Below are 25,563 nucleotides of genomic sequence, written 5' to 3' on the forward strand. Positions count from 1 at the left end.
GTGCTCTCATTTCTTACAACATTCTGGGTCATAATGTTGGGCTCAGATTTGATTTTCCAAAGAATATACTATATTGACATATTAAATCAGCAATAATTCCTCAAACTGTTGCTTTAAATTGCCCTATTCCTATTTTTCAAGTTTTAACTGTGTGTGTTTATGTGTATGTGTGTATACGTATTTTTTTAAACAGTAATGTTTAGAAATTCCGGAAGCACACTAGAGTGAATACATAATGTAAAGAATCCTCTGATTAGTACAGTTACTCCCAACTCTAGCTTGAGAGGCCAAGTGTTTGTGTGGCAGTTTTCATAAAATAGGGCAGATTGATATTTTTAAGTTGTTTTCAAGCAGCAAATACTTATTAAGCACCTTCTTTACAAATCAGGGTGCTATGTCTATCAAGTGCTGTTCTGTATCAGGATATTTCAGGGCTTTCCTTAGCCCAGTCAAGAAAATAATTTGTAGGGAATTCCAATGTTGCTGTTTTAGGACTTACTGTAAGCAGAAAAATAATTAATACAATTTACCTCTCAGGGTTAAAGAAAAATAATTCAATTTTAAGCCACAAGAAAATTTTTAATTGTATCTAGCTAGAAATACAAGCAAATATTACACATAAATTTTATTACACAAGTATCAATTAGCACATGGAACTACATCAAACCAATTACACTGTTGTAAAAGTTTCTGAACAAACTAAAATTACTTAATGACTTACTGGTGAATAACAATACTATCCTAAATGTAGAGAGAGGACACAATTCACAACCCCAACCCCCCACCTTTGGCACCTCATTGACTCACAAGACAAGATTGTCAAGTTAACATCACATGTTCTTGTTCTTCAATTGACATTGATTGCATATACTTATTTAGTAAATCTTCTTCCTTTTTTTCTTCATTCATGTATGATTCAGAATCATTTGTAGAAACTGAAAGGAAAATAAATTTATAATATCTGTTTTGGAAATAAAGTTGTATTTCATCCTGAATATTGAGATCTGTACATAAGAACAACCTTCAAAATGGCTACCTTAGTAATAACCTTTCGCAGAAATAAATGGCCTGCAATTTTCAAAACTTAATCACTTCTCCCTTCCCCCAAATCTCTTAACTTTGTAAAATAAGAGTCTTAGTAAGTACTGTATTCAGGGCAACTTATAGCAAATTCTCTGTTACTGAGTCTTGTTTTCTCTTTGCTTTCAAAATCTCTTGGTTATGCGAAAGTTACGGCTTCAGCAGTCTCATCTCAGTAAGCCTGAAGTCCTTGCCCATCTCCCTTCCATTGGTGACCACAGACACTTTCCCCCTATCTGCACTGCAGTTCATCCAGCTATTCTTTCTGGACCCAGACTTACTTTTTCCCCTGCCATTTCCCTCGGACAGGTATACTATGGTATTTAAGCAGAGCTGAGCAGCACTGTCATACAGCAAGGAGCCAGGAGTTCAGAAGGCCTAACTTCCCCACTTCCTTCTTACCCACTTCTCTACTCATTGTGTAGCAACTAGGAAATTGTTTAACTTCCACTTAGTCCTCTCCACGTTATCAATTCTGAGGAATACTTCTGAGCATTCCATCTTTCTTCCTCTTTTGCCTTTTTCATTTTGTGGTATTCTGTACTTGTGATAGAAGGATGCTTTATGCTGATTCTTACCAAGTCTAGATTTTTCTGAGTTGCCCCATAAAATTGTGATAATGTCACTTGGTTGGCTTGCTTCCACTGGGTTGTTGAATATTAAACAAAATGATATAGGTGATACAGCCCTTTGTAAACTATGATGCTATATAAAATATGTTGTCCATCCAAAAATGAGACTATCTCATAAAAATGCTATGGCTTAAAAAACTCATGTTTGTGGCTGTGAGTTCTCAGAAATTCATTCTCTGTTAAGTCTCCGGCCGTGATATTATGAATACCTTTGTTTAGAATTAGAAGTGCCTTGAATTTTACTCCCCTCAGCAGCATGTCCATTTAGATAAACGCAGAAACTATATTTCATATTTATTTTATTTGGAGAATTAAAAGCAAATAATATTCTATATTTTTAATGTCTTCTGTAATAGAAATGAAACTATATTGGGTTAATATTTTTTAAGCACGGGGCACCTGGGTGGCTAAGTCTGTTGAGCATCTGATTTTGGCTCAGGTCATGATCTCTGGTTCATGAGTTAAATACCTGCATCTGGCTCTCTGCTGTTGGTGCAGTCTGCTTCAGATCCTCTGTCCCTGTCTGTCTCCGCCCCTCTCCTGCTCACACTCTCCCTCTCAAAAATAAACATTTAAAAAATGTATTTTTTAGCATAAGATCTTTAAAAATGCTATTTTAAAATTCCGTGTTTAAAAAAGGGGGGGGCACCTGGGTGGCTCAGTCAATTAAGCGTCCGACTTTGGCTCAGGTCATGATCTCGCGGCCTGTGAGTTTGAGCCCTGTGTCAGGCTCTGTGCTGACAGCTCAGAGCCTGGAGCCTGCTCCGAGTTCTGTCTCCCTCTCTCTGCTCCTCCTCCACTCATGCTCTCTTTCTCTCTCAAAAATAAACATTAAAAAAAAAAATCCACATTTACCTGATTGCATGAACAGTCTGCCTGGTTTTCTAAAAATCTTCAGTGACTTACATCTTGTTTTGGATGCATATCCAGTTTTTAAACTGTAAGAAAGAGAAGTATCTTAATTGGAGCCAGTGAAATGAACAACTGTCTAATGCATGTAGAAGACCATACAAATTCTTTTTATTAAGCTGCCAGTATCACCAAAAAGACTCTTTCAATCTCTGAATTCTCCTGCGACTTATTAACCCTGAAATGCAAAGCTCACTATTGTAGTACAGGTTGAATAATCAGGCTTATTTTCTTTTTTCTTTCCTTTTTTGTTTATAGTAGTCTCCTGTGCAGAAGCAACCATATGCTCCTTTTGGAAGTGTTTGTATTATTTTAAATTTGAGTGGGAATTACTAAAAAGGGCAGTCTTCCATATTTCTAGCTGATCAAGAAATTTTTACAATTCCACAAAAGATGTTCTAAAAGGAGTGGCATATTCCAGTCAGATCAGTAAAGAGACCATAAGATAACATCCTTTTGTGCTTTTTGTCTAACCTACTCTGAATGTAGCAAAATGAACATATTAGGAAACAAGCTTTCATCTCATTTAGCTACCCTTCAGATAAAATTGGGATATATTTTCCTCCTTTTAAACAGTAAGAAACAGACCCTTCTTTGTTTCTCACTGGTCGCCAGAGTGAATGTTGCAGGATCATTTCAGGTGCAGGTGCAGCTGCGATGTTAGAAGGCCCCAAGTCCACTCTCTCCAACTGGTGTCGCCATGTGGTGCAGGGGTAATGCTGCTTTTGTGAGTAACGAGAACTGAGGCGGCTTCTGTGATGAGTGAAGATACCTGTCATACAGACCAGCTCTGTTAGAAGGCCCTCTTGTTTCTTGCCAGAACTAGTGAGAAACGAATGAGGTGCACCTGCCTGGCTTTTGTGAGTTGCGCTGGATCACATGCATATACTGCTTCTTCATTAATATCCGCAGGTAGTTTGCATTATAGATCTTAGCAATGCTGCACAGATAACGCTTCTGGCCTACGGTGAGGTCTGGCTGCTAAAATACAAACAAGGTTTATAGGCATTGTAGAACAGAGGTTGCCAAGATTCTTTATCTGAAAGGCTGAATGTTCAGGACAGCTGAACCATCTGTATTTTTATTTATTCCAATTCAACTACCCTAATTTGTCCAAAAAGAGAAAGAAAGAAAAGAAGGAAAGAAAGAGAGGAAGGAAGGAAGGAAGGAAGGAAGGAAGGAAGGAAGGAAGGAAGAAAGAAAGAAAGAAGAAAGAAAAGAAAGAAAGGGCCATTTAAACAGTACAAGTGACCCTGCCTCCTGTTTGCACTCAAGTGATTCAAATGCCCAGTGAAGTTTGAGAACCAGTGATCTAGAAGAATAAGGAGAGTTGGGGCACCTGGGTGGCTCAGTTGGTTAAGTGTCCGACTTCGGCTCAGGTTGATCTCACAGTGTGTGAGCTCGAGCCCCGCTGTCAGTTCAGAGCCTGGAGCTTCCCTCTTGATTCTGTGTCTCCCTCCCTCTCTGCCCCTCCCCCACTCATGCTCTGTCTCGATCAAAACATGAATAAACGTTTAAAAAGGGAAAAAAAAAAAAAGGAGAGTAGAGATTCGCTGTTCTGTCAGTGAGACTTAGTTCCTGTGTGCCTCTCAGTGAATGTGGGCATCTTACCTTCCAAATATTTTTGAGGTATCATGTGGTTATCTCAACTACTCAACTACTCAACTACTCTACTTAGTCTTAACTAAAGAAATAGTCTTTTCTAGCACCAGAAGAATAACTGTGTTGAACAAACTGGGGAATAGTCTATCGGTCTTTGATGAAAGTAATTTTGACTTAAGATTTTCACTTGCTGATTTTAGAAGGTAACACTCACTTAAAATGCAAGGCTACACTGTGTCTGTATGTGTGTATACACACACGGGATTTACTGAACTGAACAGGTAATAAATTCAGTGAAAACTCAAAATGCTGGTCAAAAAAATCTGACCAATTTGCACAGATCTTTTGTAACCTTAATTTGCTTTCCTCTAACAGGGACACATCTGGCAGATATGACCTTTAATAGGTAACAGAGGTTCAACAGTTATAAAATGCTTATTGCCATTTTCTTTATTAGCTTGCCTCTAATTTTGCAGTCCTTCAGTGAAATCTAGGAGTTTGGGTTTCCATCTCTGGAATGTAACTTTCCTCAGGGCCATTAAGCTTTCTGAGTGAAGGTACATTAGATGTCAAGTATCATGAAGCCCTAAATGAACTCTTATGATGAGAAATCTATAATGATAAAATCCTTGCATACATTCCTGAGTTTACTCCACAGATATTTATGGAGTCCTAGACAATATGCTGGGTGTACCTTGTCTTCTCAAGTGCCTTACCCTCTAAGCAGCAGATCTCCAATAAAAAGTTCAGCTCTGAATACAAAGAATTTGGCATTTAAATAAAGCATTGGTATTTAGTTAGCATACCTTTAGAAAAGACGCATCTGTCATTGATTTAGGGATGTTAATTGCTTGAATTTGAGGAGTTTTCCATAACTCTTGCAGCTTGGCTATGTGTGTGTTGGGTCCATCTTTGATTCTGTCTGTGGGCAGGACATTATTAGGTGAATTTCATGAGCAAAGATGTACTCAATAAATTAATTATTAATATCTATATATTTACACATGTCCCTGACTACCCTGCAGTAGGAATATGAGTCACTCTGTTAAAGTTCAAGAGGCTGTATGATATGCCATTTGGTTTTAGAGCATACAAAAGTCTAAGATATTTACAAATATTTTCTCTCTCTCTCTCTCTCTCTCTCTCTCTCTTATATATATATATATATATAATTATATATAGACTACATTATTTTGAACTCAGGTGAGATGCAAACTATGTTGTTTAGTTTATCGTATGTCAAACTATACTAGACAAGAATGTGCATGTAAGACTTGCACTTTAAAGATTTACAACAATATTTTATCATTCATTTGATTTTAGTATGTTAGTATTAAACTCAAGATAGAAGATAGAATAACACAAATTTTATACCTTTAATGAGGCAGTGTTAAAACACAAAGGGCTTTGCAGAAATTTACTAAAACTTATTTTTACATGATTTCTGTTATTTCATGTTTTTAATACCGATGTGGGTAGACTAATAGTCCTTTAATACAAAATGCAATTTGAGACATATCTAGGAGAATGAAGCTAGTTTTCAGTTTCAGACATATTGAGATCAGTAACTTAATCTAGGGTAAAAACTTCATTAACAGTTTGGGGGAAAACAGTATCTGGTGAAATTTAACCAGGAAATAACACTTTGAAACACTCCCCAAGTCCCCACACACTCTCCCGCTCCAGGCAACCAGTGATGTGCTTTCTATCACTACAGTTAGTATCACTATAGAGTAGTTTGCATTTTCGTGAGTTTGATATAAATGTAAACATACAGCATATATTCTGTTTGTGTCTGGCTTCTTTCACTCAGCATAATTATACTGAAATCCATCTGTGTGATGTGTAACAATAGTTCATTCCTTTTTATTCTTGATATATATCTATCCACCTGTTGGTGACATTTGGGTTGTTTCCAGTTTTAGGCTATTACAAATAAAGCTGGCAGAACAGATTTTTAAGTTAAAAGTTTATATTCAGTAAGTTGAATTAAATAACCACACTTTTGTTTCAATATTGACAACAAAGCGCATTACAATTTTACATATTAAATTTTAGTTATTTATTTCTTCAGGATTTTGACAGGGATGCCTGGGTGACTCAGTTGGTCAAGCATCCGACTTCAGCTCAGGTCATGATCTCAGAGTTCATGGATTCAAGCCCGGTGTCGGGCTCTGTGCTGATAGCCAAGAGCCTGGAGCCCAGAGCGGGCTTTGGATTCTGCGTCTCCCTCTCACTCTGCCCCTCCCCTGCTTGCACTCTGTCTCCCTCTCTCAAAAATAAACATGTAAAAAATTTAAAAAAAGAAAAAGATTTTGACAAATTGGAGAGTTAATGCAGATAAGTAAGTGTTATATTTGCATACTAAAGGACTAACTAGTTTGCCAACAAAGAAACAATTATCTGGAAATTATGTCATTATGACCCTTAAAATATAATTTGGAATCTATAGTAATAAAAGCTTATTTTTTTTTTAAATCCTTTTTCGAGTGGTAAATGTGGGCTAATTATCTAAGACTATATCTTTTGTGTCCCTGCTATTCATTATTTCTGAGATGCGTATTATAGCCTGGACTAACATTTAACTTGTCAAAAGCTTGGTAGCATTTCTTCACAGAAAATTAAACATTTAAAGATAACAGTTAAACTCAGTGACAAACACCCAATTGAAAAATGAGCATAGGACTTGAATAGACTGGATGTCTCCAAATAAGACACACAAAAGGCCAATAAACACAAGAAAAGATGCTCACTATTAGGGAAACACAAAGTAACAATGAAGTATCATTTCATACCCTTAAGGGTAATTATCACAAAAAAAAAAAAAAAAAAAAAGAAGGTGTCTGGGTGGCTCAGTTGGTTAAGTGTCTAACTCTTGACTTCAGCTCAGGTCATGATCTCATGGTTCGTGAGTTTGAGCCCTGCATCGGGCTCTCTGCTAACAGCACAGAGCCAACCTGGGATTCTGTCTCCCTTTCTCTCTACCCCTCCTCTGCTTGCTCTCTGTCTCTTTCTCTCAAAATAAATAAAAACAAACTTGAAAAAATGAAAACAGGAGCGGCTCAGGTCATGATCTCACAGTTCGTGAGTTTGAGCCCAAGTTGGGCTCTGAGCTGACAGCTCGGAGCCTGGGGCCTGATTCCGATTCTGTGCCTCCCTCTCTGCCTTTGTCCGCTTGAGCTCTGTCCCTCTTTCTCTCTTAAAAATAAACATTAAAAAAAATTTTTTAAACGAAAACAAGTGTTAGCTGGCATGTGGAGAAATTGGAACCCTGTGCGTTGCTGGTGAGAATGTAAAATGGTGCAGCGGCTGTGGAAACAGTGTGGTGGTTCCTCAAAAAATTAAATATAAAATTGCCATATGATCCAGCAATTTCATTTCAAGGCAACTACTTTATTTATACGTCCATATGCATTTCTGTGTACATACACATTGATACACGTCTGTGTTTTTCTGAGGTAACTGTAAGGACTATAAAATTTCCAAGGAAAAATAAAGTGAATCTAAGTTTATACATCATAGAATTGAAATTGCTCCCCTCACCGCAACCAGAAATTAGTGAGAGGCCTTTGGGGTTCTGTGTTACTCTCTTAATTCCAGCAGTTTTATCCTTTATTTCAAGTGAGAGGGAAAACAGCAGCAATGAGAAATATTTTACATCCTTTGAAGTTATTCTAGTCAGAACTTTTCCCTTCAATTTGTGTATAAACCCCAGGCCATACCTGGGACATTTCAAACATCAGTTACAAACACAATTCTTTTCAGATTCATTGCTATTTTGAAGTACTCTTTTTAAAATGCTTGATGTGGGGGGCGCCTGGGTGGCTCAGTCGGTTAAGCATCCTAAGCATCCACTTCAGCTCCAGTCATTGACCTCAAGGTTCTTGAGTCTGACCCCTGCATCAGGCTCTCTGCTGTGAGCACAAAACCCGCTTCAGATCCTCTGTACCCCTCTCTCTGCCCCTCCCCCATGTGCATGCGCACTCCTGTCAAAAGAAACAATTTTTAAAAACCCTTAAAAACAATTTTTAAAAAAATAAATACTTGATATTAGATATCTTAACAAGAGAAAAAAACCTGGATTGTTCTTTTTAATGTTTATTTATATCTGAAGGAGAGAGATACAGAGCATGAGGGGCAGAGGGAGAGGGAGACACAGAATCCAAAGCAGGCTCCAGGCTCCGAGCTGTCAGCACAGAGCCCGACGGGGGGCTCGAGCCCACGAACCGTGAGATCATGACCTGAGCCGAAGTCGATGCCCAACTGACTGAGCCACCCAGGCACCCCCCAAAATTTTAAGTTCAGGATGCCAATAAAGTCTATTTTTAAAACTCCATTGTGTTTGTAGTTGTAGCAAAATCTCTAAACCGTGTTATTTATAGGTATTATCTGTTGTATATGCTCTACTCACCAATACCTTTGGAATTCTGATAATAAGAAAGTCCAGGTGATCTGTTGGGGAAAAAAAGATTTAAATAATATGCAATAATTGACAGCTTTATAAACATTAAAGAAAGCACATATTTTAGGGACGCCTGGGTGGCTGAGTCTGTTGAGAAACTCATTCTTAATTCAGGCTCAGCTGATGGTCTCCTCGTTGGTGGGTTTGAGCTCCCAGCCCGCTTGGAATCTTCTGTCTCCAGTCTCCGTGTCTGCCCCTCCCCTACTCGCGCACAGGCACACTTTGCCTCAAAAATAAATAAATAAACGTATTTCTAAAAAGTATTTTAAATGAAAAAAGGGCAGTATCGAGTATGCTTTTTACTTTTCATGTCTCCGTCGACAGAACATCTTGTAAATTTTCTCCTCTAATCCTGGTTATATCCTAATGGCTCCGGGCTTTTTCAAAGTGAGTTATCTGAGGTTTTTACCATACTAGAAAGGATTTACTTTAAGCCAGATTTGGTCTTACTTTTATAGCCTTTTTAATCTAATTCCTACTTTGAGCTCAATAAAGTAGTTTGGGCTTCTGTGTCACCCGTGGCATTTTCTTGCTCTCTTTATTTTTAGTCAAGTAACTTGCTATGGAGAAGACTATCTTGTTCTTTACTGTATGTAATTAAGGTGTACGGGAACTGATAAATTGGTCTGGAATATTTCTATGTTTGTGCAAGTTCTTTTTTCTTTTTTCAAATTAAGACAAAACTCCCTTCCTTGTCTCTTCCTTCAGTTTATTCAGTGACCAAGTGTTCATTTATCTCTTGATACATTTAGGATCCCACACTTTGTCAAGCACTGTAATGAACGGAAAAGAAAGACAAGACCACATCTTTAAAAGTCTTCAGTACGTTATGGTCATTTTGTTTTGACTGTGTGCTGAATTGGAGAGAAACACCCGGCAGCTCTCACTTTTAGGTAATAACTGATGGAAGGGATGAGGAGGTACCGAAGACTAATTGTCTTCAGCATCCAGTAAATAATAGTCAAAACAAAACAAAACAATGAAAAAACAAAAAACAAACAAAAAAACCCACCCTGCTTAAAATAAAATGGATTTATGAAGAAAAACTTATGTGGGAAGAAAATATCAAGATCAAGGTGCCTCTAATATCCCTAATTATCTGTCTCATTGGCATTATGAATCCCTCGGACACGGAGGTGGCTAATGTCGCACATACGGCACTGATTTATTGACTTGAAAGTCCTCCGTTGAACCTCCCTTTCTGCTCTATCCCCCACCCCCTCTTTTTGTAGAGATCCTGTGACCAGACGGCATATTTTCCAGCAGGTTTCGCAGCGCCCCCTCGGGGCAGAAAAATGCACCCAGGCAATTGTCGCAATCACCGCGTTTAGTCATTGCACCAACACTCAACCTTATCTCACAAGCCCTTCCCCTAAACTGTGAGTCGGCTTCCATTTGTTCCACCCCGGCCACAACAAAGGTTCTCCCTCCTCTCGCTTCAGTGCACTGGGGACCAGTCTATTGGAGCAGTCAACTCCCACCCCCTCCTCCACTAGGGATCACGACCCAGGGTCGGTCGCCGTCCTCCCTAACCCGTCAGGGCCCCTCAGCCTCACCCGCCGCCGCCACCCTCGGTTCTGGCCACTGCGGGAGGCTCTGCAGAAGAGCTGCATTCTGTCCAGTCGGACACCGGACCCTGGCCCGGCATCTCCTCCCGGGTGCCCGGACCTCGAGCGGCGTGCGGAAGCGGCCTTCCCCTCTCCCCTCCCCCGTCAGCACGCGTGCGTCAGGCCTGGCGATATCGCGGGTGAAGAGGAGGACGCGGTATTCTAGCCCCCTCCGATGCGCTCCGGACACTGCCCGAATAGCTTCGGGAGAGCGGGGAGGGCAGATGCGCGACGCAGGAGTTAAATTGGGGGAGGGGCAGGAGTTCTTTAGTTGATCGCGCGCTTGCACGTTTGCATCTTTTTTGTGGAAGGGATCAGTCACGAGAAGGAAATATACATGTCCCCTAAAACAGGAGGTGCCTTGCACCTTAGTATTCCAGACCCTTTCTTTACAAATTTGAAAATCTTGAGAGTCACCATATAGGTCAAACCTCGGTACACAAACCAAGGACCAAAGCCCCAAACTCAGCGATGCTGAGTGTGGTCCGTTAACCGTTATCACCAAGGCAACCAAGCGTCTCGAGCCTACCAACCGCCAATTTCCGTCAACTACTTCTGCGCACACGCGAACCGCCTTCCCGCCCTCCCCGAAGTTTCCTGAGAACGCGTTTCACACGAGATGTGACCTGCGGGATGCTCCGTAGTCTGGGATGTAGCAGAGCGGAAGGTACAGAAGGACTTTGGATTGCGATTGGTTCGCAAGTCGTGTTCCCGGAATTCAGTCAGCGCCGCGCGAAGGCTGAAGGGAGCGGGGCGGTGGGACCTTGTGTCGAGCCGCCAGCAGCACCGGGGACTTGGAGTGCCGGTATGCCTCGGTATGCGCAGCTGGTCATGGGCCCGGCAGGCAGCGGGAAGGTGAGCATTTGGCGGGAGAAGAAGAGAAAAGTCCGAGCTCGTGGGAGGCAGGGAGGTTCTGGTCCTGACGGCGGGACCGGCGCATGCGTTTACTGGGGACCCTGGGCAGCTCGCCTCTGCAGTCTGTGCTTCAGTGCTCTTTTTGTTGTGGTTTTGAAGGTGGAGTAACTAACGATGGTTGCTAATGTTTATAATGTGCCTGTACCCCAGATACTGCGTTTAAACACTGTGCGAGAAGTCCTATTCTCATTTTACAGAAAACGAGACACAGAAAGGTTAAGTTCTTTGCCCAGGATCACACAGCTAGTAAGTGACGGCTGGAATTTGAATCGTTTTGTGTAACTCCACAATCCCGCCCTCTCGCGCTCATAGAAGGTTCAAGTGTGGTCTCATCAATCACTGTTTCTTAGAGGTTGAGACGTGGACTTCTGGTATTTGAGGCGCTTTTAGGAGGTACATGGACCTAACATTAGTGAATATTGAATCATGTATTGAGAACGTTACTCCCTTTTCAATTCTCTTTCAGTTTGCATTGAGGTGAAATTGGCAGTTTGGTGCTTGTGTATCTAACACTTCTTTAATCCCCAGGTCTCTTCCGCGGTCGGATCTTAGAGCTTTTGACAGACATTTGTATTTAGCTAGAACAAATAGACTTTTAAAGGTACCTTTTAAGGTACCTTTAATTTTACGGTTAATTTAATTTTACGGTTACCTTCATGTTATGATAAATATACCTGGCTTCCTGTTTACAATAGAGATTATTTTTTTTCTTGTAAGCAAGTATTAGCAGAGTGATATGAGGGTCATTCAGATATTGCAGAAATGGTGAAGATACTGGTCAAATAACAGGAGTGTGAAAAGCTCTGGAGTCTGGAAGTCTTGTCTGGCTTCAATCTTGAAGACACTGTTCTAAGGCTTGACCTCTAATGGGTGCAGGAGATCTACATGTGACTGTAATATAGCCCTTGCCTACCCAGTGCCTGTAGTCTATTTGGGAAGACTGATAGGTGTCTTGTTAATTAAAATATAGTGTGATGCATGGAGAGGGCCTCCTGTTAGAGAGAATGGTATGTGAAAAGTCACTGAGGAGAAAGGTTAATAGAAGTTATCTTCTATAGTCCAGATCAATTTTCTTTTCTTTTTCTTTTTTTTTTTTTTTAACTTTTTTAACGTGTATTCATTTTTGAGAGAGACAAAGAGAGACAGAGCATGAGCACGGGAGGGGCAGAGAGCAAGGGAGACACAGAATCCGAAATAGGCTCCAGGCTCCGAGCTGTCAGCACAGAGCCTGATGCGGGGCTCGAACTCACAAACTGTGAGACCATGACCTGAGCTGAAGTCGGACGCTTAACTGACTGAGCCACCCAGGTGCCCCAGATGAATTTTCTGACTGTGTTAGACAAGTACCTTTCTCTAAATTTTTGATGCCTGCTATCCAAAGTACTCACTGAGCATGTTCTTTTTGCCAGGCACTGTTCTGGGCCCCGGGGGTTGTATCGTGAATAAAACACACATACACACATTTCTGCCCTTGTAGAGTTTATATCTGAACATATTAAGTCAGCCAATTAGAAACAATTATCAAGCATTTATTATGTATCAGGTGCCACGCTAGTTTCTGGGCTTGTAAAACTGAAAAGACGCATCCTTGCCCTTTTTTTTTTTCTTTCTTTCTTTTCTTTTTTCTTCTTTTTTTCAATTTTAGAGAGCACACAAGTGGGAGAGAGGGACAGAGAGAGGGGGGGAAAATCTGAGAGAGAGAGAGAGAGAGAGAGAGAATCTCAAGCAGGGTCCACACTGGGCATGGAGCCTGACACAGGGCTCAATCCCACAACCCTGGGATCACCACCTGAGCCGAAATCGAGAGTCATATACTCTACTGAGTCACCCAGGCGCCCCAACACATCCCTGCCCTTAAATAGAGAGTAGGAAAGACAGACAAGTAGCCTAGAGATTTTAACATAGTGTGTTAAGGATTACATGAGGGATAAAGAATTCTCTAAACCAAAAGTTGCAAACTGATAGCCTATCTCTAGGCTATTTATTGACCTCAGTGTGCTCTCATCTTGAAATATTCTTCCCCTGGCTGGCAAGCACATTCACATCCCTTGGCTCAAACATTCCCCCCCTCAGGGACATCATCCCTGACCACCCTACCTAAATCTTTGTTTGGACTGTAATCATCCTGGTAAGGATATTGTGTGTTACATAGACATTGTGTGTGCTGCATGGTATGATCAGAAATCTTCTTTTTAAATTCCACTTTTTGCATGTTAGAGCAGCAGGGAGCCTTAGTGATCGTAGAGGCCATCCCAGTTAAAAGATTAGAAAACTGAGCAGGGGGGCACCTGGCTGGTTCATTCCGCACAGCATGCATCTCTTGATCTCAGGGTTATAAATTCAAGCCCCATGTTGGGTGTAGAGATTACTTAAAATCTTAAGGGGCGCCTGGGTGGCTTAGTCGGTTAAGCGTCCAACTCTTGTTCTTCGCTCGGGTTATGATCTCGCAGTTCATGAATTCGAGCCCTGCATATGGCTCTGTGCTAATGGTGTGGAGCCTGCTTGGGATTCTGTTTCTCCTCTCTGCCCCCGCCCCTCTCAAAAAATAAATAGGGGCACTTGGGTGGCTCAGTCGGTTAAGTGTCTGACCTTGGCTCAGGTCATGCTCTCATGGTTCGTGGATTTGTGCCCCATGTTGGGCTCTCTGCTGACAGCTTGGAGCCTGGAGCCTGCTTCAGATTCTGTGACTCCCTCTCTCTCTCTGCTCCTCCCCCACTCATGCTCTGTTTCTGTCTCAAAAATGAATAAAGGTTAAAAAAAAGTTTTTAAATTAAATAAACAAACATAAAACCTTAAAAAAAAAGAAGAAGAAGAAGAAGAAGAAGGGAAGGGAAGGGAGGGAGGGAGGGAGGGAGGGAGGGAGGGAGGGAGGAAGGAAGGAAGGAAGGAAACAAATGAGCAATGTAGAGAAGCAATTTCCCTAAAGTTATGCATGAGTCCCAGCCAGGTCTGGATCCGCAGCCCAGTCTGGTGTCCCTGACTCCCAGCCCAGTACCTTTCCTGTTTTCAGTCAGATTTTTGGTCAATAAAGGCATAGTTTTACCCTTAGTGGATACTAACCAAGGGATATGGAGAGTCCTCCTGGGGGTGTAGGGGGCTGTACTACTCTGCCTGTTGCTTTGACCCCTCATGCCTTGTGACATTACAGAGCACCTACTGTGCCACCATGGTCCAGCACTGTGAAGCCCTCAATCGATCTGTCCAAGTTGTGAACCTAGATCCTGCAGCAGAACACTTCAACTACTCCGTGATGGCTGGTGAGTCCTCAGCAGGGCCTTCCCCCTCCTTCAGGAAAAATAAGGGGGTGGAGAAACCATAAGTGCAGGCTGCTTGGCACAAAAGCTGAAATTTTAATTACTACAGTTTGCTTCCCTGTTTTATAGTGAACAGCATGAGGCTGAATGTCATTTGTGACATCCACTCATGTGGACATAGGTGATAGTATCCTTTCCTGGTCTTTGGTTTAAGAATTAAGTGAGTAGACTCCTCCCTTGTCACACTTCCCTTCTGTCCCTTTCATGCTTAGTCCTGCTGTGGTGAATCAGGTTTACTGCTGATCATAGTATAAGTAAGCAGCCTGTTTTGTTTTTTAAAATTCTTTTAATTTATTCATTCAGTTGAGCACATGCTTTATAAACATCGCAGATTGTCCTAAGGATTGCAAATAGGCTGATGAGAGGGAATAAGTGGGGAAGTTGATTGAGGAAGGGTAGTCGGGGAAAAGTCTCAGGAAGGGAGATTTGGACCCAGACCTGATGATGATAGTAATGTGCTCACCAAGCAGGGGAGATGCCTTCCAAGATGAGGGAATGTCAGGGCAATAAACAGCCTAGAGACAGGAAGGGGTTTGGTGTGTTCCAGAAAAAGCAAGTATGTCAATGAGCTGGAACATAATGAGTGAAGCAAAGAAGTGCCAGTAGGACATGAGAAGTTTGGGTTTTATCCTGTGTTCTTAGTCCGTTTGAGCTACCTTAACAAAACCCCACAGGCAGGGCAGCTTATAAACAACAGAAATGTGTTTCTCATGGTTCTGGAGGCTGGAAGTCCAAGATCAGGATGCCAGCAGAGTCAGGTTCTGGTCAAAGACATCTTCTAGGTGGCAGACTGCTGACTCCCATGTCCTCATATTATGGAAGGGGACAAGGGACCTCTCTGGGGCCTCTTTTATTAGAGCACTAATCCCATTCATGAGACACCATCCTCATAACCCAGGTGCCTCCCAAAGGCTCCAGCTCCTAATATTATCACCTTGGGCATTAGGTATTCAACATAGGAATTTCAAGGGGACACAAACATTCAATCTATAGTACCTGTCAGCAGTAGAATACCATTGGAGGGTTTAACGTTTTTTATTTATTTTTGGGACAGAGAGAGACAGAGCATGAACGGGGGAGGGGCAGAGAGAGAGGGAGACACAGAATCGGAAACAGGCTCCAGGCTCCGAGCCATCAGCCCAGAGCCTGACGCGGGGCTCGAACTCACGGACCGCGAGATCGTGACCTGGCTGAAGTCGGACGCTTAACCGACTGCGCCATCCAGGCGCCCCAACCATTGGAGGGTTTAAAGCAGAGGAGGGGATTGACATCCGATATACTTTTTTTTTTTTAAAGAAATACAGTCACCTTTTTTTTTTTTTAAGTTTATTTATTAATTTTGAGAGAGAAAGCAAGCACAAGTGGGGAGGGGGGCAGAGAGAGAATCCCAAGCAGGCTCTGCACAGTCAGCCCCAACAAGGGGCTTGAACTCATGAACTGTGAGGTCATGACCTGAGCCAAAATCAAGAGTTGGATGCTTAACTCACCGAGCCACCCAGGTGCCCCAATATACATTTTTAAAGATAATGACTCCCAGATAAAAAACAGAGATTCTAGGGGTCAGGAGTAGCAGGGACTAGCAGTATAGCTCTTGAAAATGTCTAGGTGGCTTGGACTAGTGTGGTTATGGTACAGATGGAAAGAAGTAGATGGATTTGGTATCTACTTTGCAAATGGAATTAGCATTCTGTGGGAGAGTGAACCAGAAGGGTGTAAGAAAGGGAGGAATCATCAAGGGTGACTCTTAGATCTCTGACTTGAGTGTCCTGAATTGCTGAAGAGAGCATGTGGTACCATTTACCAGGAAGGAGGACAAGTCTGTTTAGGTTAGGGCAGTTCTCTTTGCACTTACTAAGCTGGAGATGTCTGACATATCTAAGAGGCAGCGTCAGGGAACCAATTGGATATAATAGTCTGGGACTCTGGGACAAGGTCTGGCCTAGAGATATAAGTTGGCAAATCAGCAGCATATAGACAGAACATAAACCTCCAGGCCTGGATGAGATCATCTCAGGAGGAAGTATGGTAAGAGAAGAGAACCCAAGGCCAAGCCTTGAATTTGTCTGATCTTCAGAAGTCTGGTGGAGGCAGTGGAGTCAGTGAGATAGGAAAGCCAGAAAAATGTTGTATCACAGATGCCAGGAGGAGAGACAGTTTCAAGAAAGAGCTTGTGCTTGGTGATGTTTTTGATGGTTAGGAGTTCATGTAAGATGAGGACAGAAGTGGGGGCGCCTGGGTGGCTCAGTCGGTTAAGCGTCCGACTTCGGCTCAGGTCACGATCTCGCGGTCCGTGAGTTCAAGCCCCGCGTCGGGCTCTGGGCTGATGGCTCGGAGCCTGGAGCCTGTTTCCGATTCTGTGTCTCCCTCTCTCTCTGCCCCTCCCCCGTTCATGCTCTGTCTCTCTCTGTCTCAAAAATAATAAAATAAACATTTAAAAAAATTAAAAAAAAAAAAAAAAGATGAGGACAGAAGTGGGTGTTAGACGTGGGGACATGGAAGTGGTTGGTGGTAACTGTGCCTAGAAGTTTCAGCAGAGCGGTTTGAAGAGTGGCCCGGAGGTGATGCAGTGACGCGGACAGGAGACAAAGTTGCACTGTGAAAGGAGCAGAGAAGTGGGATGAGAACTGGAGGGGATAGGAGGATCAGGGGAGGTTTCCTTTTAACCTTGGAGATGCTAACTGGAACACTGGGTCGGACTTGATTGCTGAAGAGAACGATCCAGTAGAAAAAGAAACTGAAAATGCCAGACGGTGGGAATAACTTCACAAGTGAGAAAGGGAGGGGAAATCCCAAACAAGTGGAGGGTTTTGCCTTCACTAGGAGTGGGGGGCTTTTTTTTTTTAAAGAAATTATCTCTTCTATTTTTAAGAAATAGAATCAACATGGGGCTCAAACTTAGTAACACCGTGATCAAGAATTGCATGCTCCATTGACTGAACCACCAGGTGTCCCTGGAGTGGGGTGCTTCTTCCTTGCAAGCAGAGGGAAGGCAGGGTGGAAGGCACCATGTAATAGTGGTGGTGGGAATATGGGAAATTCTCTTTGGTTGGCTTCTGATTTCTGTCAATGATATTTGTGCCATCAGGACGTTAGAGTGGCTGGAAGCGGGTGCGAGTGGGGTGGAGGAGGCAGGTTGAATAGTCCTCTTCCTTGAAAAAACATCATTGCATTGCTTTGGGATTGTTTCGTTGCACCCAACAAAAAGCACTCAAGCCAGCTTATATAAAAGGATTATTTAGAATGAATAAGGGAATCTCTTACAAAACCCAAGAGGAAGGCTTTATGAGAGACTAGAACCCAAAACACAAAAACTAACAGAAACTAAAGCCGGCTTTCTGTCTTTCTCTGCCTTTTTCTCTCTCTTACAGACCAGCTTTCTCCGCTTCAGGTTGCCCAGCAAAGTGCCTCCAACTTCAGGTTCACATCCCTTTCTGGTCCAGGTGTCTTAATGACTGACTTGTGTCCTTTTATTTATTTATTTATTTTTTTTAATTAAAAAAATTTTTTTTAATTTATTTATTTTTGAGAGATAGAACACGAATGGAGGAGGGGCAGAGAGAGAGAGAGAGACACAGAATCTGAAGCAGGCTGTAAGCTCTGAGCTGTCAGCACAGAGAGCAACCCATGAACTGCGAGATCATGACCTGAGCCAAAGTCGAATGCTTAACTGACTGAGCCACCCAGGCACCCCTTGAGTCATCCTTTTAGAAGACCTATTTCATTGTCTCAACTTGGGTCAGATGTTTATCCCCTTGATAGGGAGAGGAAGTGCATAGGAAAATATTATCCATATAAACATGGCTATGAGTGAGGCATTTCTCTGTGAACAGAGATTATAGTTTGGTTTGGTTTTGTTTTTTAATGTTTATTTATTTTGGGGAGAGAGAGACAGAACGTGAGCAGGGGAGGGGCAGAGAGACACAGAATCCAAAACAGGCTCCAGGCTCTGAGCTGTCAGCACAGAGCCTGACACAGGGCTCGAACTCAGGATCATGACCTAGTCCGAAGATGGACGCCTAACCGACTTAGCCACCCAGGTGCCCCCAGAGATTGTAGGTTTGAGCACAAACATAAAAAACCTGTGGTAGAAAGTTATAAGGAATAAATTTCCAAAATTAGCAGTAGAGAAGAACTATACATATACCAGAATTTTTAAGCTCCCGCTATAGGTGATTTAGCTACATTATCCCATGGAGTCTTCATCCTTCTACCCCAGCATATATGATTTGTCCGCCATTTTATAAATAAAGGAAGTGAGATGCAGAGAGGTTACATAGCTTCCCTGAGGTCATGATGTTAAGAAATAGCAGTTGGTTTTCTTGGTTTGGTTTTGTTGTACTTGTTTTAGAGTAAGTAGTATATATTCACATGGTTCAAAATGCAAAAGGTACAAAGAGTAAGTATACAGGAAAACGTCTCCCTCCCAGCTCTGTGTCTCATTAATCAGCTCCCCTACCTGGAGGCATCCAGTGTTGCCAGTTTCTAGGATGGTTTTCCGTATAGAGTCTGTGCATATAAAATCAAATATGTGTATTATTATGTATATAGTGAATCTTTGTCTTTTTGTTGTTGTTGTTGACACATATGATGGCATTTTTACACAGAGTTCTGTACCTTAAACTTTTCACTTGAAGGTATACCTGGGAGGGCCGCCTAGGTGGCTCATTCGGTTAAACGTCCAACTTCAGCTTAGGTCATGATCTCGTGGTCTGCAGGTTGGAGCCCCACATCGGGCTCTGTGCTGACAGCTGGGAGCCTAGGGCCTGCTTCAGATTCTGTGTCTCCCTCTCGATCTGTCTCTCTGTCTCTGTGTCCATCCTCGCGCTCTCTCTCTCTCTCTCTCTCTCTCTCAAATAAACGTTAAAAAATAAAAATAAAAAAGTAGACCTGGAAGACTGTATCACATGCATACTTAAAAGAACTTCTCCTTTTTATGGCTACATAGGATTCCATTATCTGGCTATATAGTAATTTATTTAATTAGTTCCCACAAATACTGCTACTTGATCAGAAGTGAATAATCATGTACAGGAATAGTTTCATATATGTGATTTTTTAATATAATTATTAACTCTCACTAGTGAGGATAACAATTTTTGAATGGATGTTCTTATATTCTGGGCCCTGTCTATCTTTTGCAGACATTCGAGAGCTGATCGAGGTGGATGATGTCATGGAGGATGACTGTCTGCGGTTTGGTCCCAATGGAGGATTGGTATTTTGCATGGAATACTTTGCCAATAATTTTGACTGGCTAGAGAACTGTCTTGGCCACGTAGAGGATGACTATATCCTTTTTGACTGTCCAGGTAAGTCTACAATTTGAACATGACCTTTTCCTTGAAGTTGTGCTGGCTCTATCCTCAGTGAGAAAAAGTGGACTGAGCCTTTGTAGCTCTAAACCATATTGCAGTGAAGTACAAAGCTCTTATTCATTGACTCTAACTCATTCATGAGTTTACTGAGGGTTTACTTTGTATGCTGGGAATACCATACAGAGCCAGGAAGCCATGGCCTTTGCTCTCACGGAGCCCTCAGTCAAGTGGAAGTGCTAAACAGAATGAACAAAATCACCCAAATTATTATTTAATATTCATTTTTGGTAGGTTCTCCACAGGAGTAGTACAGACCCCCACATAGCAAGATTAGGAGTCTTCTGATCAAGTGGCCCGTAAGCTGGGCTGTGAGGTGAAGGTGAGGGAAACCATGGTCCAGGCAGAGGGCACAGCATGCCAAAAGCCTTGAGACAGGAAAAAGTGAGATGGGTTTGGGGCACTGAGAAGGCCAGTGTGGCTGGAGTACTGAAAACCCAGGGAAATGTCATGAGGTGAGGCTGATGGGGGACACATAATCACACACAACTTCTTAAGCCAAATTGTGAATTTTATTTTATTTTACTTTTAATGCTTATTTATTTTGAAAGAGAGAGAAAGAGACAACGAGCTGGGGAGGGGCAGGAGGTGGGGGGGACAGAGGATCCAAAGCGGGCTCTGTGCTGACAGCAGAGAGCCCAATGTGGGGCTCAAACCCACAAACCGTGAGATCACGATCTGAGCCAAAGTTGGATGCTTAACCAACTGAGCCATCCAGGCGCCCCTATTTTTTTTAATATTTATTTATTTATTTTGAGAGAGAGAGAGCGAGCAAGCACGTGCAGGAGAGAGGCGGAGAGAGAATCCCAAGCAGGCTCCCGACATGGGGCTAAATCTCACGAACCATTAGATCATGACCCAAGCCAAAAATCAAGAGTCAGGTGTTTGACTGAGCCACCAAGCTGCCCCAAAATTGTGAATTTTAGACTTGAGTCTAACCTAGATGTGATCATTTGTGCCCTCACGTTATTTTCCCTTGCTTTTAATTGAACCTACAGAAAAGTGTATATATCCCAAGCATACAGCTTGATGAATATTCCCAAACAACACACACCTTTGTAGCACTTGCTTTTGATTCCCTTTATTAACCATTTTTAGAAAATTTTTTTTCACGTAATTTAATGAGTTCACATATTTCCTGTTTATAATAGTCTTGTTATTATTCTTCATGTAGGTCAGATTGAGCTGTATACGCACCTGCCTGTGATGAAACAACTGGTCCAGCAGCTGGAACAGTGGGAGTTCCGAGTCTGTGGAGTTTTTCTCGTTGATTCTCAATTCATGGTGGAGTCTTTCAAGGTTTAGATCAATCATACCGATTTTTTAGTCATGGGTATACGTAGGTGACAGTCTTCTTTAATCACTGTGTGATTCTGGACATTTCAAAACGGTATTCCAGAATTATTTAGTATCCCTTATTCAGTTATTATAATGATGTATTTTTAAGTCAAAATATATCATATAGATTTGGGGGAACTACTTACCAAGAAAAATAAAGCAAGTGCATAGTTTATAAGTCTATTTTTGATTCTCTGAGGGCCTTTGGTCTAGCTTATGAACTGTATTTCCCATTAATCGCTCTTAAGGAATATTCGATGAAAAGAAGTTAAACATCTAGATTGAGGTTTGTGATCACTGTAAATTTTTTTTTAAGATTTTATATTTAAGTAATTCCTACACCCATGTGGGGCTTGAACTTACAGCCCCAAGATCAAGAGTTGTGTGCTCAGATGACCAAGCCAGCCGGACTTGGTAATTTACAATTGTAATTTACGATCACTGTAAATTAAATCTGCCTCTTTCTTCTTTATTCTCACCTTTGGAAACCAAGGGTCAACCATCTGATGAATGGACTGTCTTTTCTTTAGGATTAGCATTTCTTTTACTTAGGCCAGTTTTGTTCCAGTGAGGAGTAAAAGCCTCTCTTTTATGCAGAGACCAGCAAATTTTATTGGCAACAATTAATTTATCTTCCCTTTTCTGTTTCCTCCTTCAGTTCATCTCTGGCATCTTGGCAGCCCTGAGTGCCATGATCTCTCTAGAAATTCCACAAGTTAACATCATGACAAAAATGGATCTGCTGAGCAAGAAAGCTAAAAAGGAAATTGAAAAGTGAGTTCACTTCTTCCATTATCATCAGATTTTAATTGCAGAGATGTGACATTCTGTCAGTCTACAAAGCTAGTTCCTGATTTATTCTTCGTTTTATTCATCATTTTTCTCTCCTTCGAAGGTTTCTAGATCCAGACATGTATTCTTTATTAGACGATTCTGCAAGTGACTTAAGAAGCAAAAAATTCAAAAAATTGACTAAAGCTATATGTGGACTGGTAAGCTTTCAAGTTTTGTTTTCTTTTTTTTTTAAGTTTATTTATTTTGAGAGGAGAGAGAGAACCAGTGGGGAGGGACAGAGAGAGGGGGATACAGAGGATCCGAAGCTGACTCTGTGCTCATAGCAGAGATCCCGATGCGGGGCTTGAACTCACAAACCAATGACATTATGACCTGAGCCTAAATCGAGAGTCAGATGCTTAGCCCACTGAGCCACCCAGGCTCTCATCAAGTTTGTTTTTTTTTTTAAAAAAACCCGACCATAACCTGTCCATAACCTGGTTAGCTGTTTACCCATAGCTAGTCAGTGGCCACTATTACAGGAAGCAGAGTCCAACCCTATTCCTTGCAAAAGGGAGGAAGGTAGGGGCAGGCTGTGGCCAGTCTGTAGCTTAAATTATTTACTTTCTTACTTACTTACTTATTTATTTATGAGAGCACACGTGTATGCACACACGGGGAGGGGCAGAGGGAGAGAGAGAATCTTAAGCAGGTCCCACACCCAGCACATAGCCTGATACAGGGATCATGACCTGAGCCGAAATCAAGAGTCAGACACTTAACCAGCTGAGCCACCCAGGCACCCCTCAGGAGTTTAATTTAGAAGTAGTTATTGGCAGTAGCTGATAAGTTAACTGATGTGTCTACTATTCTAAGCTTTCTGGGGAGGTCAGAACTGTCTGTGCCCTTTTGAAATTCTTGGTGGTTGTTGAATTCAGATAAATACGTATGAAACAGTAAGTGTCTAGTTAAATAGTAAGTTAATGAGTATCCGGGAGGTCAGAGGCCAGAAAAATCAATGATGATTTGCTGTTGTTCTGTGTCTGTCCCTCCTCCCCCCCTTCCACATGCAGATGTTTTAAATCGGAAGTATAAATGGTTATAAACGAAAATGTAAGTTGAAAGTTAAGTCTTGTACAGCTTCAGAATGACCCTTTCTGAAATTCCCAACTTATAGATTGATGACTACAGCATGGTTCGATTTTTACCTTATGATCAGTCAGATGAAGAAAGCATGAACATTGTGTTACAGCATATTGATTTTGCCATTCAGTATGGAGAAGACTTAGAATTCAAAGAACCAAAGGTAATTTTGATTATTGGCTTTTGGTATCAATGTTTGCCAGCACTCAGTGGCCTCTTAACATATTCCCAGCAACTCCTTAAATTTTGTCTTAGCAGCAGTGGTAATCTGGGCTTTTCTGGGAGATCTCTGAAATTGACATCTTTGCTCAACAAGCAGTATCAGTTCTACTCCCTGTTATTGAGGCTACAGTATTATTAAGTTTCTTTGTTCTCAGGGCGTGGGGGCATGTGCAGAGAGGAGATGAAATCCAATTGAACTTGGGCTCCCCTCACATGTCACTGGGAAGCCTGGTGGTAGTCATCGTAGGCCACTATCTCAGCAAAGTAGCTGAGAATCGGCAGGTGTAAACTCAAGTGAGAAGTGCTTCCAATGAGATACAGGCACTTTGATTTACCACTTAGCTGGAAAAATTCTATCACTCATGCCTTTTGTCACTGTAAAATACACCTAAAATGCAGTTGGGCATTATCTCCTGGTAGGGCATTACCTGAAAAATACGTAAGCACATACTAGGTCTACCTTAGGGGAAATGAATATTTTCTATTTTGTTCTTTGTGTCAGGAACATGAAGATGAGTCGTCTTCTATGTTTGATGAATATTTTCAAGGACACCAGAATGAATGAAGAATTTTTAAAATAGTAACCATATACGTGAAGCACTGTGGCTGAACCAGCAAGACATTGTTCCCTTCAAAGGATGCAGTACTAGAAAGCTACTTATTTTAATGAAAAAAATAATACTTGGCTCTTTAGCAGCAGCATGCCTGAATCAAGTTCTAGTTATTCTTCAATGGCTGGTGTTTCAGGTGGAATCTTTTAGTATCATTTTAACAGCATCAATTTAGATTTTAAATGTTGAAGTTGAAATGAATGCACATAGACTTGTATATAGTATGAATGAATGAGCACTTGTGGTACATTTAGGACCCAGTCTACTTTTATTTCTACTGTTGGGTTTTTGTTATTTTTGAAAGGTTTTTTTTTTTTGGAAAGGCAGGGATTACTGTAATAAAACATATGTATGTGTGTCCAAAGGAAAAAAATCTAGAAGGATATAGTTAAGACCCATTGCTTACCTATATCTCTGAGTTTTCCTACTTTGAAAATGTATCATTTGTGTAATTAAAAAATGAAAAGTAACTTTTAAAATATATATGTATGTATATAAATAAAATAAATAGAAAATAGCACTAACCTTTCATTACACTCTTGTTTTCCAGTCAGAATTTGAAATACTCAGCCAGGGGCACCTGGGTGCCTCAGTCAGTTGAGCGTCCAACTTCTGATATCAGGATCAAAACAAAAGTCAGGAACCCAGGGTCATGGGATTGAGCCCCACGTCAGGCATCAGGCTCCATGCTGAGCGTGGAACCTGCTTGAGATTCTCTCTCTCCCTCTACCCCTCCCCAACTCACATGTGCGCTCTCTCTCATTCTCTCTCTCTCTCTCTCTCTCTCTCTCTCTCTCTCTCTCTAAAATAAAAAAAAATGAAATACTCAGCCAGGGCAAATTTTTAAATGAATAAATTTGCCCAGTCATCAAAACATAGTCAGTGATTTCTTTAAAAATGCAGTTTTGGGGCGCCTGGGTGGCTCAGTTGGTTAAGCGGCCGACCGGCTCAGGTCATGATCTCGTGGTCCGTGAGTTCGAGCCCCGCATCGGGCTCCGTGCTGACAGCTCAGAGCCTGGAGCCTGTTTCAGATTCTGTGTCTCCCTCTCTCTGACCCTCCCCAGTTCATGCTCTGTCTCTCTCTGTCTCAAAAATAAATAAACATTAAAAAAAAATTTTTTTTTTTAAATGCAGTTTTTACTTTTTCATTTCATTTCATTTCATTTCATTTCATTTCATTTCATTTCATTTCATTTCATTTCATTTTATAAGAGAGAGAGAGCAAGCAGGGTAGGAGCAGAGAGGGGAGAGAAAGAATCCCAAGCAGGCTCCGCACTGTCAGTGCAGAGCCTGATCCGGGGCTCAGACTCAACCGCAAGATCATGACCTGAGCTGAAATCAAGAGTCAGACACTTAACCAACTGAGCCACCCAGGCACCCCAAAAATGCAGTTTTTAGTCTCTGAGCATTTAAAAATGTATACTTTCCTGGAGTAACATGCACACAAAAATGCAAAGGACGTAAAGTTTTTTCTTTTAACTAATGTGCACATTGGTCGAATTGTTTCTTTTCAGTGTTTTTAAGTTCAGTGGGGTTGGGTATGAAAGCATGGAGAATGGCTGGCTAGTCAGTCAACAGATAT

At 41.6% G+C, this 25,563-nt stretch overlaps 2 protein-coding genes across 7 annotated transcripts; one reads left to right on the forward strand and one right to left on the reverse strand.

The window, feature by feature from the left end:
- Positions 1-558: 558 nt before the first annotated feature.
- Positions 559-10,801, reverse strand: FAM216A (family with sequence similarity 216 member A). 5 transcript variants are annotated; one of them, XM_049619350.1, is made up of 7 exons: positions 10,630-10,801; positions 8,641-8,675; positions 5,030-5,145; positions 3,473-3,602; positions 3,210-3,393; positions 2,568-2,650; positions 559-935 (listed from the first exon to the last, which is right to left on the reverse strand). In XM_049619350.1, exons 1-7 carry the CDS (start codon positions 10,710-10,712, stop codon positions 820-822), a joined length of 747 nt encoding a protein of 248 aa, XP_049475307.1. In that variant the 5' UTR covers positions 10,713-10,801; the 3' UTR covers positions 559-819. The 5 variants fall into 5 exon arrangements, with proteins under 5 accessions (XP_049475307.1, XP_049475306.1, XP_049475305.1 ...); XM_049619349.1 differs by having other exon boundaries at positions 8,635-8,675; positions 10,630-10,800; XM_049619348.1 differs by lacking the exon at positions 10,630-10,801 and adding an exon at positions 10,242-10,557.
- A 41-nt stretch (positions 10,802-10,842) lies between these two features.
- On the forward strand, positions 10,843-24,785 carry GPN3 (GPN-loop GTPase 3). 2 transcript variants are annotated; one of them, XM_049619344.1, is made up of 8 exons: positions 10,843-11,147; positions 14,356-14,464; positions 19,663-19,830; positions 21,068-21,192; positions 21,890-22,005; positions 22,127-22,223; positions 23,183-23,311; positions 23,873-24,785. In XM_049619344.1, the coding sequence occupies exons 1-8, from the start codon at positions 10,926-10,928 to the stop codon at positions 23,933-23,935; spliced, it is 1,029 nt and encodes a 342-aa protein (XP_049475301.1). In that variant the 5' UTR covers positions 10,843-10,925; the 3' UTR covers positions 23,936-24,785. The 2 variants fall into 2 exon arrangements, with proteins under 2 accessions (XP_049475301.1, XP_049475300.1); XM_049619343.1 differs by lacking the exon at positions 23,873-24,785 and having other exon boundaries at positions 23,183-23,849.
- The last annotated feature ends 778 nt before the right edge of the window (positions 24,786-25,563 follow it).

The sequence above is a fragment of the Panthera uncia genome (genome assembly GCF_023721935.1).
Source record: "Panthera uncia isolate 11264 chromosome D3 unlocalized genomic scaffold, Puncia_PCG_1.0 HiC_scaffold_8, whole genome shotgun sequence".
Lineage (NCBI taxonomy): Eukaryota > Metazoa > Chordata > Mammalia > Carnivora > Felidae > Panthera > Panthera uncia.